At 41.2% G+C, this 17,151-nt stretch overlaps 1 protein-coding gene across 2 annotated transcripts in view; it reads left to right on the top strand.

Annotated features, from left to right (window-relative positions):
* The first annotated feature begins 2,614 nt into the window (after positions 1–2,614).
* PDSS2 (decaprenyl diphosphate synthase subunit 2) overlaps positions 2,615–17,151 on the top strand; it is a 95,453-nt gene continuing 80,916 nt past the window's right edge. For both annotated transcript variants that reach the window (XM_060237793.1, XM_060237785.1), the window contains exon 1: positions 2,615–3,369. In XM_060237793.1, the coding sequence (XP_060093776.1) occupies positions 3,089–3,369 (281 nt within the window). In that variant the 5' untranslated portion in view covers positions 2,615–3,088. The remainder of the gene's footprint in view (positions 3,370–17,151) is intronic.

The following is a 17,151-nucleotide window of genomic DNA, read 5'->3' as shown; positions in this document are numbered from 1 at the left end:
AGCACATTCAGCCAGTGCTGAAAAAGCTGCACTGGCTACCTATTGTGTTCCAAATCCGTTTCAAGGTGTTGGTATTGACCTTTAAAGCCCTTTATGGTCAGGGACCTGTTTATCTGCGGGACCGCCTTTCCCCATATATCCCCCAGAGAGCACTGTGTTCAAGGACAAAACATCTGCTGTCCACCCCTGGACCAAAGGAGGCCAGGTTGCATTTGACACGAGCCAGGGCCTTCTCATACGGTTGCCAAGTCCAATTCAAGAAATATCTGGGGACTTTGGGGGTGGAGCCAGGAGACTTTGGGGGTGGAGCCAGGAGACATTAGGGGTGGAGCCAGGATCAGGGCTGTGACGAGCATCATTGAACTCCAAAGGGAGTTCTGGCACACATTTTCAGTGCCTTCCTTCCATAGGAAATAATGAAGGATAGGGCGCCTTCTTTTGGGTCTCATAGAATTGGACCCCCTTGTCTAATCTTTTTGAAACTTGGGGGGTATTTTGGGGAGAGGCAGTAGATGCTATACTGAAAATTTGGTGCCTCTACCCCCAAAAACAGCCCCCCCAGAGCCCCAGATAACCGCAGATCAATTCTCCATGATTTTCTATGGGAATAAATCTCTATAGGGAATAATAGAGTTCCCAGCAGACATTTCCCTCCCCTCCCCCCGCTTTCTGACGACCCTGAAGCGGGGGGAGGGCCTCCAAACCGGGGGATCCCCTGCCCCCACCTGGGGATTGGCAACCCTACCTTCTCGGTGGCAGCACCAGAGTTATGGAATGCTCTCCCGGAAGCCATAAGGACCCTGCGGGACCTTCCTACATTCTGCAGGGCCTGTAAGGCCTTCAATGCTTAAACTGAGAGAGAGCTGCCACCTAACATCAGCTAGAGTTCCCGGTGACCAACTGTCTGAAAAGCAGAACCGCCAGCATGGTAATGGTACAGCACCGTGGAATAGTTTTTAAATTTTAATTGTATTAATGTTTTATAGATTTTATTGACTTATTGTTTTAAATCGTGTAAACGACTGTTGTAAGCCGCCCTGAGTCCGCTTGCGGTGAGGGTGGGATAAAAGTCTAATCTAAATAAATAAATAAATTTGGTATTCAGAATCCTACTCAAGTCTATTCAATGGGCCATATTCTCCTGAAAATAACCTTAGGATTGCACCATTAGTAGAGCTTTTTTTGAGCAGGAATGCAATTCCAGCTGTCTTGATGTCAGGGGATGTGGCCTAATATGCAAATACATCCCTGCTGGTCTTTTTCTACAAAAAAAAGCCCTTACTATTAGGTAGTATATACATAAGGACCAAAATGAGTCTGAAGGAAATAATGGATCTCCATTCTTCTATAAAAGGCAAGCTGCAAGTATTCATTGTGCTGATTCCAATCAGGGCAGCATAGAATGGGGAGAAGAGAATGTAACCCTTCAATCCCTGCTCTGTTTCATGAATAAAAAATTAAAATTCCGCAGAACCTCCCAAGTGCAAAAAAAGGGCCCTTTAAAAATTGCACTTTTAGTCTTGATGATAATAGCATGGGAGAGAGGTTAATTAGCAAAACTGTACAGGGCGGAAACCCTCTCCCTTCTTTACATGTCCTCTAATCCAAATTCAGTCCCAGTTCTCAAAGAATTTGCCTTTTAGAGATGAAAGAAAATCAGTGATCTTTATCATGTCATTTAGATCGGTTGCCAACTCCGATTTGGGAAATTCCTTGAGATTTGAGGGTGGAACACTGGCTGCTAGTCTGTTGCTACTTTGTCATTGAACTGCAGTTGCCTCCTCATGAGTCCACCATCTATGGATCCTGCTGGGTGGAAAAGAACTTGTGGGACTGGTTGTCCAAGATATGTCCCTACTAGGCAGGGGACTGGTTGGCCTGGATTCCAACATGCTGGCAGCATTCACGGTCTTCATGCAACTGATGTAATGAACAAAAAATTATGCTAGATTTTGATTGTGTTGAAGGTGTCACTGGAATTAATTTTGCTGCAACATACTAACACAGCTACCCAATGGAACAACCAAAAGCAAATGCAATTGGTTTTTATAAACTTCCCCTCTCCCTCCATTTTTAGGATGGAGACGGAAGATCATCATTCTCAAGTGCCAAATTTTTCCTCTAACCTTACAGGTAAGTGCAGAAAAGGTTAGAAAATGCATGCATGTAATATTTTATGTGCGCGGCTGTTGCTGAAGAAACCCTGAAACTCGATTGCTTGAGAATTCCAGCAGGCAGGGAAGGGGTTGAGGCTCAGTGGTAGAACATGTACTTGGCATGGAGAATGTCGCGGGTTCAACCTCCAGCATCTCCAGTTAAAGGATCTGGCAGTAAACAGCGTAAAAAACTTCGCCTGAGAGCCTGGAAAGCCAACTACTAGTCTAAGTAGACAATACCGACTTTGATTACCCAAGGCTGTAATTCAGTAAGATGCAGCTTCGCGTGTGTGTGTCACCTGTCACTCACGAGTAAACATACGTTTCGCTCTTCAGTGTCTATTGGCTGTTGGGCCGTCCCCTGCTTACTACCTCGACCAATCGCTCTGCTATTCCTCTTCCACATTTCCGCCCCTTTCATTAAGTAAGTGCTCTACGGTAAAGAAACGTGGTGGAGCGGCTGTTTGTACGATGCCTTCCTTTTTTTACGACACTTAAGATGGCTGCGCCCACGGCTCCATGAGAGTTTTTGGCAAGCTCAGTGTGGGGAAAGTTAGTGGAGAGCTTGGTGGTTGAAATGAGGAGTTTCCGGCTAGTGGATTTAAGACGTGTGCAACAGATAAGCAGTAACAAGCAATTATATTGACAGCGTCTCCTTGTTCGGCAGAATAAGGCTCCGTGAGCGAGGAGTGCCGGGTGTGAGGCGTGCCTCGTGGGGTAACAGGCAAGAGCTGATCCCCGGCGAGTTGAGGTGTGGTGTGCCAGTTAACATTGTTAGAGCAGGACGGCAGTCGGAAAAGGGCAGTTCTGTAACTGTGAGCCGCATTTGTCTTTCGTGGAAAAAGAAGTCTGGTGAGAGCCAGGCCTCCCTCGGGGAAAGCAGTTGCCGCTGAGTTTTTGGCTTGTCCTTAGTGTTTAAGGGAGAGACGAAGATGCCTCTCGTGTACCTGCCACCTTTTGCTAGATGTTGCTCTCGGGCATTTGTACGGTTCTGGGTAGGAGGAGAAAAGAAGAGGCAGAGGCGGTTCCTTTTTTCCGGCTCTCCAACATCTGCTTCCCACTGGAGCAAGGTGGTTTCCGATGCTGAGAAAATTGTGGGCTATCCGACCTCCTTCATGAGCCTCCGCTGCCTTCTGAGCGACGAACTTAGCAATATCGCCATGCAGGTGCGCAAGTTGGTGGGGACCAAGCACCCGTTGCTCAACACAGCCAGGTAAGTGCCCATTGGAACCTGTCAAAGGCAGCCCAGAAATATTTCTTGTGGAATGATTACAACTTTGCTTTCCCGGGACAAGTTGCCCCACTACTGACTATTGGAAAGAACTTTCAAACTGTTACGAGCTCGGAGCAGGGTGTATTTCAGCACCCCCCCCCCCCCACACACACACATACGCTGGCCTCTGCCAGGAAAAAAGGAAAGTACATATTTTGGATCTGTGAAGATTTCATACTGTTCCCTTCCCAAACCATGAAGCTTCCTTGTGCCATTTTCTCAAAAAACGGTCTCATCTGTTCAGTGTTTTCTTCTCTGATTGACAGTGGCTTTCTAACAGGAAATGCTCAGGGTTGTATCAGGGGCTTTGTAAATGCAACATAGGTGCTGTGCCACTGAAATATGGCCCTTCAGTTGAGTTCTGTGCTGCAGAATTTAGCAAGGAGGGCTGAGTTGTCATTTCAAGTTGTGCTGCCTACAGATGTATGTAACTTGAGTCTGTTTTGTAATGCACAACTTCTTTTCAGGAGTGACTTTATGAGAAATCACCCACCCCCATTTCTTTCTGCTTGCAACTGAAGCTGTGTGTTGATGTCAATGAGTAGTTGATCCCTGTTATGCCATGTTATTTCCTGGAGCAGGTTTAATTATTTTTAAAAGTTGACTATATGTATTTGTTGCATAAGATGCTGGATGACTGTATATGCTGTGCTTTACAGTGTTTGGAAGAGGCAGGCAGTAATGGAGATCAGGCATGGCAGGTTGCTGAATTAGCATTCAGTTTACTTTTTTAAAAATGCATCTGTTGGAGAAAAGCCAGATTTGAGCTGTGGGAATAAAAAGTAGTGTGACTTTATTTTAAGTTGTATCCGCACACAGTGTAGTGAAGCTATGTCTGCAGAAGAGCTGTCAATCACTTATAGAAATGTTTTCTGATTAAACATTTAAGCTTAATATGTGAATGTACAAAGTACATAGTTCTGAGAAAAAAACAATCTTTGGTTTTATATTGTTCAGGGTATGGTACAACACAATGATATCATGCCTTGTGTTGTGTTAAATTAGTTATGAGAAGAGACATTGACCAGTGGTAGCTTCATGTCTTTTGAAATGTGCAGTTCCATACTAAGGGTTTGGTATAGAGGAGCTTAGATTCATAAGTATTGGATGCCACTGATATGTAAGATATATTTTGTACTTGGTGTGAAGTGAATTTAATTGGTAAAAATGTCAGTTATGCTATAATTTATCATTTGAGCTTTAGTTGCAGTTTGAAGTGGCACAGGTCATAAAAGATGAAAATTTGACCCTTCTAAGGAATGTTGGAGATAAAATTATGATTTCCATTCTGTGAGGTATTAATTTAGAACACATGCAGGTTGCTGACCTGGTAATAACTAGCTTAGACTATGTGCTCCAAGTGGAGCTGCCCTTGATGACTGCCCAGGAGTTATAGTGGGTGCAAAATGCTGTAGCCAGAATATTGGCCATAAAGGCCATATCACTCCAAACTTGTTCCATCTACACTGGCTCCATATTTGCTTCTAGGCCTAATTCAGGGTGCTGGTATTGACTTTTAAAGCCTGTATGGCTTAGGGCCAGTATATTTATTTATTTATTTACATTAGACTTATCCCGTCCTCTCCACAAGCGGACTCAGGGCGGTTTACACGATTTAAAACAATAAGTCAATAAAAACTATAAAACATGTTTTAAACAGTAATGTTTTACTATGTTGGCGGTTCTGCTTTTCAGACGGTTGGTCACCGGGAACTCTAGCTGATGTCAGGTGGCAGCTCTCTCTCAGTTTAAGCATCGAAGGCCTGTCAAAACAATTCTGTCTTACAGGCCCTGCGGAATTTAGGAAGGTCCCGCAGGGCCCTTATGGCCTCCGGGAGAGCATTCCATGACTCTGGTGCTGCCACTGAGAAGGCCCTGGCTCGTGTCAAACGCAACCTGGCCTCCTTTGGTCCAGGGGTGGACAGCAGATTTTTTGTCCCTGAATGCAGTGCTCTCTGGGGGATATATGGGAAAGGCGGTCCCGAAGATAAACAGGTCCCTGACCATAAAGGGCTTTAAAGGTTAATACCAACACCTTGAAACGGATTTGGAACACAATAGATAGCCAGTGCAGCTCTTTCAGCACTGGCTGAATGTGCTGCCATCGAGGGAGCCTCATTAACAGTTGTCATGTAACAATTAACTCTTTTTACAGTAGATCGAAATATCCAAAGGAATCTCCACATTTAGTCCAGTAATCAGCCTCCCCCTCCCTGCCCTATGGAAATGCACAACAAAGTAGATGAGGTGGATGGAAGGCATAAAACCAGTATGTTACTGACGCACCAAACTGCATTGCATCCAAAGTATGGACCTTGGTGTCTTTGGTAATAGGCTGATATCATTGTGCAACTCTATGGCTAGAATAAGCAGGCAGCCTTTATCAACTCCACAACAACCTTACAAGATTCAAGACCACACAAACATGTTGTTTTACTTCTCCACTTCAAGTGTTTAAAAATGTCAGTATGCTAAACTGGTGTCTAGATCCATATAGAGGACTCAGATGACCACTTCACCTACCTTCATGCTCAATCTATGTTAACAGTCTTGGAGACTGGTGAATTCTGAAGGTATGGTTATCCACTGAGGGCAAGTTGTACAATAGGGAAAGAAGGAGCGTTTTTCCCTAGTTTGATTTATTTCTTCTGTTCACTATTTTAAAATGCCTGTATATAGTTGTAAATTTTAATAAATGTTTTGTCTTTTTAAAAAGGTAGTCCCTCTGTACCACATAGTTTCCCTGACTGCCTTAGACCAGGCTACTGCAAGAGGAGTCCAGGGAAGGGGGAAGGCATACAGTTGGCAAGGGTGCCAATCCTCCAGGGGTCTCCTGAAAAATGACTTTGATCTCTGTGTTAACCAGGTGCTGGGTTGGCAGAGGACCTTGAGGCCAAGCCTCAGAACTGGCAAGAAAAAAAACCCAATCATCATAAATTTCACTTTGTAATCTTATCTAAGCATGATTTACATTAGTTACTATAGGAGCAATTATGAGCAAGTTAAATCAGAAGTACCCTAGGACTGAAGCCTTCTAGCACAAGGGAAGGGGCTGTGGCTCAATAGTAGAGGTCTGTTTGGCATGCAGAAGGTACCAGACTCAGTTTCATGCCTCAGGATCTCCATCTAAAAGGACTGAAGCAAATTTTAAAAATCAGCATTTCTGTTATTAAAATATTTCTATGCCTCCTTTCCAGAACTGGCAAGGGGGATTGGGAGTTCCATTCCTCTCAGTCAGGAACCCCTAAATTGAGCAGGTGGTGGTAGCGTGCCTTAGTGGTGGGAAGAAGATTAGCTGCCTTCAGGAGTTGGCAACTCAAAAGGGAGTTGATGGGACTGGATCTGAAGGCAGAATCGGGCCGGTTCCATCGCAGAGCTGTTCCTAGTAACATTGGTCCACTAAGAATACAGAACTTCGGGATCATTCTGTAGCTGTCTTCCACTTAACTGATCTTCATATTAACTTCTAAAACTGGGGTGGAGTTGGAAGAGAGGCTCTGGGATGTGGAACTAGGTGAGTGTAAAACAGCTGAAGGAGACCAGGTGACAGGAGGTGACAGTTCTGATCTGTGACTGTGGGATGATGGTGTTCTGTCACATTAATCCATGGGTCTGTGAGTTGCCACAGACTGTCTTGCTTATTTGTTACATAAATGTGAAACATAGCTGTTTAAATATGGCTTTTTAAGATGGAGTGGGAGTTTTTACTCATTACTGCACTGTTGTGGAATAGTTTTTCCATTACACTTTTATTTGGGAGAAGGAGGAAGATTTGTAGAAGTTCTATTAGAGAAGGTCCTGTCAGGAATATTCCTTGGTGCGTTCCTTGAGTAGGTTAGGTGCAGACGAAAGGCTGGAAAACCACAATCTCCTTCCCTAAATAGATAAAATGAAGCAGCCCTTAAGCCACTTGTTTCCCTTCAGTCTCATATCTGATAAGCAAAGTCTGGGCACATGCCTGTATTCTGCCGTTACTTCCTGTCAAGTTCTCCTTTGCTCTCACTCCCCTCGTCAGGCGAAAAGAACTCCATGTTGGGTAACCAGGTAGGGTCAGTGCGGGAAACTCAGACTTGCTTGGGAGAGTGGCTTACTTTCATCGTTCTCTTCCTCCAAAGCCTTGAGGGGAAACAACTCAGATTGGGGCCTTTCTCTTCCCTGACCTCTCCACAGCTTTCTCCTCAAGCGAATCCTCACAGTCCCCTCCATTCCCCCTTTTATTCCCCTCTTTTCCCGGTCTTTTCGCCTGCTCCAATCCCCATCCCTCTTTCCAACATTCTCATTCGTTTCAGCTGTGTTAGACCTCCTCGTGCTCTTCTTCCTCCCTTTTTCCCCAGGAGGTTCCAGGGAAATAAATTTTATTCATTCAAGGAGAAAAAAAGAGGTGTGGGTTTTTATGTGAAGCAGGATTTGGACCCAAAACTGATTTTTAAAGATGATGATAGTAGGTTTATTGCAATAGAAGTGATGTTAAACCACAAAAGAACGTTGTTATTGGGATTATATCCTCCTAATGGAGCTAAAGACTCTTTCTTTAAAGATATTATGCAACAACTTGACCAAGTGACATATGAGCAAATTATGATAATGGGAGACTTCAATGGAACGGTTGAGAATATTTTGGACAGATCTGGGGAAAAAAAATAAGGGGAATTACCAAAATCTTTTTTTGAACTAGTTAAACAAGAAAATTGTGTGGATATTTGGAGAGAGATGAACCCTACAGTGCGAGACTATACGTTCTTTTCAGCAAGACATAACTCTTTCTCAAGGATTGATATGTTATGGATTACAAAAAAATTGGGGTTGATAACAAAAAAAATAGAGATTCTTCCTAAAATAGGTGCAGATCACAATCCAATAATGTGATTTGCAAAACATACTAAAAAGACTTTGAGGTGGCGGATAAATGAAGATTTGCTGCAGAAAAAAGAGGTAGTAGAGTCTCTGGAAAAAGAGACCAAAGGTTTCTTCCAGCTAAATGAAAATGATGATGTCCAATATCAAACAGCGTGGGATGCATATAAAGCAGTAATGAGAGGCATTTTAATTACACTGAAGAATAAGGATAAAAAGGCTAAAGAAAAATAATGGATTTACAAAAGGAGATTGGAAAGAAAGAGAGGGAACTTAAAAAGAGGCCAGGGAAAAAGAAAATCTCAAAGGAAATTACAATTCTACAAGAACAATTAAGACGTTTGTTAAATAAAGAAGTGGAATGGAACTTAAAAAGGCTTCAACAAAAATCCTTTGAGAGTGCTAATAAACTGGGAAAATACTTGGCCTGGCAAATGAAAGGAAAAAGGGAAAATAAAACTATCAATAAAATTATTTTGGGAGATAAAGAAATTGTGGATCAGGAAGGAATTAAAAGAGAATTTTACAAATATTATGCAAAATTGTTTAAAAGCCATGTGGTGGATAAAGCAAGAATAGAAGCATTTTTACAGAAAATATATGTAAAACCCTTAACTGACAATATGAAGAAAATTTTAAATGATCCGATTGAAAAGGAAGAAATAGAGGCGGCAATTAATTCAATGAAATTGGGGAAAGCTCCTGGTCCAGATGGATTTACAGCAAAGTATTATAAAGTTTTTAAGGAGACTCTACTTCTAAAGCTTCAGAAATTGATGAATATTATAAGTTGATGGGAAGATACCTAATACCTGGAAGGAAGCAGTAATCTCATTAATACCAAAAGAAAATAGAGATACCACAAATGTAAAAAAATTATGGACCAATTTCATTACTTAATAATGATTACAAAATATATGCTGGTATATTAGCAGAACGCCTGAAGCAGCATTTGAATAATTTTATTGAAGAAGAACAAGCAGGGTTTCTTCCCAGAAGGCAGATCAGAGATAATATCAGAACAGTAATTGATATAATTGAATACTATGAGAAACATCCAGAAAAAGGAGTGGCTTTGTTTTTCGCAGATGCAGAGAAAGATTTTGATAATGTACATTGGGAATTTATGTTTGCAGTAATGGAGAAATTGAGATTGGGTGAAGACTTTGAGAGAATGGTAAAAGCGATATATACTGACCAACATGCAAGACTTTGCATCAATGCAGATCTGACAGAGAAAATGGTAATTAGTAAAGGAACAAGACAGGGGTGCCCTGTATCCCCATTGATATTTATAATGACTTTAGAGATATTGCTTATGCAAATCCAAGAAGATAAGGAGATAGAGGGTCTGAAATTGAAAGGTTTTTCTTATAAATACAGAGCGTTTGCAGATGATGTAATGTTCATAAACGAAAACCCAACTCAAGTTACACCGTTGCTGCTTCAAAAAATTAAAGAATATGGTAAATTGACAGGTTTTTATGTGAACAAAGAAAAGTCAAAAATTCTGTGCAAAAAATGTCAAAGAGCAAACAGGCAGAATTACAAAGCCTAACAAAATGTGAAGTGGTTTCTAAAGTAAAGTATTTAGGAGTAGAAATTACAACAAAAATATTGATTTATATAAAAATAATTATGAAAAGCTTTGGCGGAAAATTGATGGAGATTTATTAAAATGGAACAGGCTGAACTTGTCTATACTGGGTAGAATATCGGCAATTAAGATGAATGTATTACCAAGAATTATGTTCTTGTTCCAAACGATTCCAATAGTGAAAGAAGATAAACAATTTAATAAATGGCAGAGGAAACTTTCAAAATTTATATGGGCTGGCAAGAAACCAAGAATTAAAATGAAGATCTTGACTGATGCAAAAGAAAGGGGAGGCTTTCAAGTGCCGGATTTAAAACTATACCATGATGCAGTTTGTTTGGTGTGGATAAAGGAATGGATAATGTTATTAAATAGAAATTTATTAACACTAGAAGGTCATGGAAATATTTTTGGTTGGCATGCATATTTGTGCTATGGGAAAAGTAAGATGGATGGTTTTTATCTCACATCATTACATAAGAAGTAATTTGTTAAAAGCTTGGCTGAAATATAAAAAATGTGGTGATGAGAGGAAACCGCTTTGGATTGTGCCGACAGAAGTAATAAAGTTATATTCTGATATTAAGGAAGAAAAATAGATAACATATAAATAATTGCTAAAAATACAAGGTGGAACTAAAATCAGTGAAAGAATTGGATTATAAGTATAATTGGTTTCAATTGCAACAAATTAGAAGTCTGCTTGAACAGGATATTAGAAATGAAGGAATAAGACAGGATCAAACTGAACTGGAAAGAATGCTGTTTGGCGATAATGAAAAAATGATTTCAAGAGTATATAAATTATTGAAGTGGTCTACAGAGGAAGAAGTGATTAAATCTCAAATGATAAAGTGGCAATTAACATAAATAAAGACATTCAGATGGAACAATGGGAATATTTATGGAAGAACTCTATGAAGATATCGACATGTAATAATATTAAAGAAAATAGTATTCAATTATATCAATTACTGTTCTGAACTTGACATAGGTAAGTATTACAAGGAATGGGAGAAATTTCAAAAGTATGTTGAAAAACAGTGGAAGGCGAAAGGACATTTGGTGATTTTTAACAATCGTTATTTTTTTTAATGTAAAGTGTTATCAAATTATTATTATTTTAATACGGACTATAGGTAAAGTGGAATTATGGAAATATATAGTGTCTTTGCTTATAAGGACTGGGTTTAATGGACTGTAATTAAGATAGATAACACTAAGAAGTATAATAATACTATAAATGGACTATTAATCAAGATAGATAATAATAGTAATAAGTAACCTTGTTCTTATTTGTATTTTATTATAGTTATAAGTTTTTTTAAAAAATAGGTTCTTAAAAGGTTAATATTACTTTTTTATATATATATACTTTAAGTAGAATGCACCGGGGAAGTCACAGAAAGGGGGGAGGGAGATGGGAAATGTGATGCAATATTTTTGATGTTCATTTTTGGATGATAACTGATTAATGTTGCTGAATAATAAAAATTGTTTTACACACAAAAAAGATATTAGTACATTTCAGTTTCTTCTTTAGATAGAAGGCTTCAGATATATGGATAGAAAGACAGAACAGAGATTGCATTAGTACAGTTGCTCTTACAGTTCCTTTAGACTTAAGAAAACTCCTTTAGAAGGCTTAAAATATATGGACAGAAAGGCAGAAAAGAAAACAGTTTGCACAGAGCATAAAGCATAAAATACAATAAAGTAGAGAGCATACTGGAAAAAAATCGAAGTCCAAGGACTTAGCCCTATTAGTCTACATTTTCCCATTTAAAATCTAAGTCCCTAGTAGATGTTATGCTCTAGATTCCAAGTCTGAACATTTCTTCTATGTTTGAGATCTCAAACAGAAGGCTGTTTCTCCTCTTAGGCTGTTAAGCAGAAGAATTGTCTCTGCAGAGCAGCCCCAGAATCTAAGTCCCAATTAGTTTGGCATGATCTGACACAGAGGCAGAGTGGCTACACTCTGGTCCAGATCAGCAGTGTGATCCAAAAAATCCACAACTTTATATAGGCTCTAATGTCCTCATACACACAGCTACTTGTGTTATTCAGCAGTAAATAATTTTGCAGCCAAATAAACAATAAGCAATAATGGCTGAGAACGCCTCAGGCAACCATTTCCCTAATCCTAGTTGCTGGGTTTATACCAATGACTGCCCTCTCCATCTCGTTTCTTGCCCTCCATATATGGACCTTACCATATAGGGAGATTCCTGTCCTTAAAAGACACTCCACTTTCACCCACTTAGCAATATGAATGCATGACAGTGTTGAATAGCTTAGAATTCTGGTGGCCAAGTTCATAACTGCAATCAATAATTATAGAGAAATATAGAGACCTCTAAGGTGTTTGAAGAGCTTAGTGCTCATTTCATGAGAACATGGCTACTTTCAGAAAGAGTTCTTGTAGCCAATTTCATAAAGAGTATGTTTAAGATCGTAAAAAATATAGTTAGGATCATAAAGAGGGCCTACCCAAAATAAATTCTGCCACAAGGGTCAAGCACGACTGTCTTATACCCTCTAATAGAAGTTAACATCTGCTTGTGATCCAACTTAAATTTTGTAATAGTTTGATAGGCTTGATGTCTTGTCAAAAGTTTTTCTCCCCTATTCATAGTTGTATTGTTAACACTTGGCTATTGTTGAACATTCTGATTTGGCTTTTTGTGCTTATTCCTTAAAGTTAATGCTGTAGATGGGGAAATCACATAAGGTTATCTTACAGTTTTATATCCATTCAAGGAATAAGGCCCACTGTGAGGGAAAATACAACAGACTCTAGAAAGAGGTTCCGGGTGAGTGCTCCCCACCGTTGCTGTCTTCCCACCCACCCAAGTGATGGCATTCACTCATCCCCACTCATCTTCTGTAGAGAGCAGTTGTAATTTTGAGTGATCTCCAGCCCTCACATGGAAATTGGCAACAATGGTTTCCCAGGAGGAAATGGCTGGTTTGGAGGGTGGAGTCTATGGCATTATACCTGTCTGAGGTCCTAACCTTCCTCAAGCCTCACTGTCTGCAGGCTCCACCCCTAAATATTCAGGAATTTCACAACCTGGAGTTGGCAACCCTATCTTCTTCTCAGCAGCAGTAGCAGGCAGCCAGGTGAAGGGTAGCCAACCTCTGGGTGGAGCCTGATAATCTCCTGGTGTCACAACCGAACTGCAGACAACAGATCTCTCCCCCCCTCTGGAGAAAATAACTGCTTTGGATGGTGGACTCTATGGCATTATATTCAGCTGAGGCCTCTCCCCTTCACAAAACCTGCCCTCCTCAAACTCCACCACAAAATTACCAGGAATGTCCCACCAACCTGGAATTGGCAACCTTAGTGAGGACTGCGCCCAATGAGTTCTCCCTCAAAGGCCAAAAGAGGCCTAGAACGTGCCTTTCCCCCCTGCCCCGCCCATCTTTTAGTGAGATAACCAAGGTTGGTTTCATTTTACTGACAGAAGCAAACTTGATTGCTACTGCCTAGCAGTTTTCCCAGTGACCCAATCTTTGTTGTCCTGGGGCCGGCATTGGGAGAGGAATGGCCCAGCCAGTGGCACACAAGTTGTCTTGACTCGTGGTTCATAGGCCAGTGGCTGATATGGGACAGCTCAGTGGCAATTGGGTTTTTTAAAGAGTATTTCTGCTGTTTTTCAGTGAAGTAGCTCTTCTGTGACATAGCTCTTCTTTATAAATACAGCTATGAAAATATTTTCCATGGGAGCAAACTTGAAATTTAAGGCATATAGGATCTATTTGGTATGCTGTAATTCACCCTCAGTTCTGCAGGGGTTTTCTTATGTTTAATGTTATGCTTTTAAAGAATCTTTTGACATAATTAATACTTTTCTAGTTAGGCTAATTTGGGAAAATAAGAATTGTTTTAGCTGAAACAAGCAAATTAATCTAATTTCCAGGGGCAGTATTATGTGATTATGTATTCTTCTTCAAAGGTTAGCAAAAAGTCTTACTTATTGGGAAGTTTGCAGCCTGCTGTTCAGCAAACATGGCATGTTGAATTCCAGTGCTTTTGTTAACAGAGTAATTTCATGGAATGTAATATTCTTCTTTTGTTTACTGTTGCATACATCCCCGAAAAGCCCTTCCCAAGGGCCTGGGAATGCTGAAGAACCATGTGGCATGTGTTGTGGGGAAATGTAACAGGAAGCATGCGTTGGCAGAAATCTCCCCCATACACTTTTGTAAAAGCTTGCTTGTATGTATGGTATATTTCTGCTGATTCTCCCCGTTATTTTGCTGTATCTATCCCCCCCTCCCCCCCAAGTCTGAGTCCACAGAAGTTCTTAGTCCAATAGTGTCAGGCTAGGATCTGGAATACCTAGGTGTGACTACCCACTCTACCATGGAAGCTTGCTAGGTGATCATGGGCCAGTCCCACAGACTTAACCTAATTTACCTCATGGGATTATTGTGAGGATAAAATGGAGGAGAGGAGAATGAGGAAGCATAGCAAAAATCATGGCTCTACTTCTTCATCATTCCACAACAGCACAAAAATATGGTTCCAAAGCATGGATGCTCATGGATCCTTAAGGTTTTTGCAGTGGGTCAAACCAGACTCACCATCAAATCACTTATCATGTCTGTGGCCATAGCTTGCACCATAAAAATCATGCATCCATGGCTTTCTTGGTCACCGCAAAGTCATTATCCATACACCAACATGTCTCCCCTGTCTGCTGGCAAAGTTATCACAAGGCAAGGCCAGCTCCTCCCAAGGTGCCATGGGGTGTCAGGTTGCATCACAGGGCCTCCCCCCCTGTTCCATTTCCACTTATCCATTAGGTCACGGGCTTCCATCCAGAGCTACAATGATGTCTCCCTCATCTGCAGGCAGGGTGATCACAGGGAAAGACCAGCTCTGTCCATGGGTTGTTGGGCTGAATCATGGGGCCTCCACTCACTCCCCTTCCATTTCCAATTCCATAACTGCCACCCAGGAAGGTCATGGGCTATCACCCAGAGTCATCATGCCATCTTCCCCTCTGCTGTTAAGGTGATCATGTTGCCCCTAGAGAAAGGTTTGGCCCATAGAGACAGTGGCACCCACAACTGTGTGGGTGGCTCCTGGGCAGGGCAGGAGGGTTGGTCCTGCCAAGCAGTCCCCTTGAATGTGTCAGCAAGTGATGGGAGGTTGAGTCTGGGGAGACACAGCCACCTGCAACATGCAGGTGGCTCCCAGGCCTGAGTGGGAGAGTTGGATCTGTCTTGTAATCATGTTGTCTGTCTGCAGGGAAGGTTGAGCCCAACCAGGGACACTTCCATCTGCAACAGTGCCAAGCAACAATGGCCACATGTTTCCATAGGGTGTCCATCCTGGAGAGGTCTGCTGCAAGTTTGATGCCTGCCCTCTACGAGGTCACATAGGGCTCATTCTATTCATTCTATGGCCAACCCACACTTGACAACATTTTCCCAGGAAACACTTTCCTGGGGTCATGTTCTTTGGTGGGCTATAGCTCACCCCCCCCAAGTCCAATTTGCATATAATTTTTAGAGCATGTCGGGGCATCCTAGGAAATTGTCCCTTGAGTTTAATGCCTCTAAGTTTGCACAAGGCCTATTCTATACACTCCTGAACCCATGCCTGACATCTCACTGAAAAGTATTTTCTTGGGCAGTAACTCAGACATCCCCCTCAAGTCAGGTCATATAGGTGTGACATTAATCTTATTTATTTATTTCATTCAGTTTATATCCTGCCCTTCCCACAAAGAAGGCTCAGGGTGGGTTCCATCAAAAAATGTCTCTGGCTCACCCAGGGTCCATTGTATACACTCCAGAACCCACATCCAACATCTCCCCAAAAAGCACTTTCCTGGGGACACCTTATTTGAGGGTCTCTAACTTAGACCCCTGAGTCCAGTCTGCAGATAACTTGGGGGGGTATGTGAGGGGCATCTTGGGGAGATGCACTGCGAGTCTGATGCTACTAGCTCATCCAGGGTCCATTGTATACACTCTAGAACCCACATGCAGCATCTCCTCCAAAAGCACTTTCCTGGGCAACCTTGTTTGGGGTTCCATAACTCAGACCCCCCCCCCCCCCAAGTCCGTAACTCAGGATCCATAACTCAGATCTACCATGTTTTAAATGGGTTAGCCCAAATTTAAACTTTGCAGCGGGATACAGAAAGCTTCCATGAATGGCTGTTAGTTTTCTCACAATATTGGCTCTTGTTTGATGTAGAGGCAAATTCTTAAATGACAAGTCTAATTTTGCCTCTACTACCACTCTAAAGGTTTTCCAAACTTAATGCAGCTACTTGAAATTTGCAGTTGCATTGTTATATTAATTTATGGTAGCTGTTGTATGGACAGTTTCAGGAAAATCATGTTACATTTAGCAAGTTCTGGGTTTCTGAAAACAAAAGGTAGTTCATATTTTGAACCTTAAGTTTTTAACGTGTTTTAAATGTCTTAAAATGGGTCCTGTTCATAATTAAGTTAAACTTGTTATCATTTTTTGTGTCTACTCAGAACTGGTACTATGGCTTGCTCTGTCCTGAATGATCCTTTCATGTTCACACAGAGATTTACTTTTTTTCAGTGTCTTAGGAGTGTTTTAGAAGGCAGGCACATACTGGCATATTTGAGCAAACCTTCTATTAAAGTCTTTATAAAAGTTTGCTTGGCTTTAGAAAGATAGTTGTGGTGCCAACTGGGAGAACATGTTTAAATGAGCTTTAAAAATGTCTTACAAACACAATGCCAAATTCTGTTACACTGCTTGTTCTGGAAAGTTTAAAGAAGAAAGGAATTCTTAGGAGAAAACTTAAATCCTTAATGTCATGTCAGTAGATTAAATTATCAAGGGGGTGAAGCTTTATAGTTAATGCAGAATTATCCCTAAATTATTAGCTTGTGACCTTGTTTTGCTTGGTTTACGTGCTATTTTATGCTCTTGGAATCTGCCTTGATCACTGCTTTTGAGTGACAATATATTTGCTAAGCCTTTTTTGTTAGTAGCTGTTGGCTCTCTAAGCATTTGCAGGCCTATGTGACTGTGCCCCTCTTCCTTTTGATTTGGCTAAAGACAATAGAGGCAGGCGATGGCAAACCACCTCTGGAAATCTCTTGCCTTGAAAGCCCTATGGGATTCCCGTAATTTGATTTGATGGCACTTTCCACCACCAGAGGCAATAGAGAACATTGTTGAACATGGAATACCTTTCACTTGGTATGGGCTTGTGCAGTAAGACCAATGTTTAGCTATTTGTAAAATGGCACACCAATCATAT

This window comes from Heteronotia binoei, chromosome 1 (assembly GCF_032191835.1).
Source record: "Heteronotia binoei isolate CCM8104 ecotype False Entrance Well chromosome 1, APGP_CSIRO_Hbin_v1, whole genome shotgun sequence".
Classification (NCBI taxonomy): domain Eukaryota; kingdom Metazoa; phylum Chordata; class Lepidosauria; order Squamata; family Gekkonidae; genus Heteronotia; species Heteronotia binoei.
Note: the sequence above shows the minus strand (reverse complement) of the source record. Positions and strands in the feature narration are given on the sequence as shown.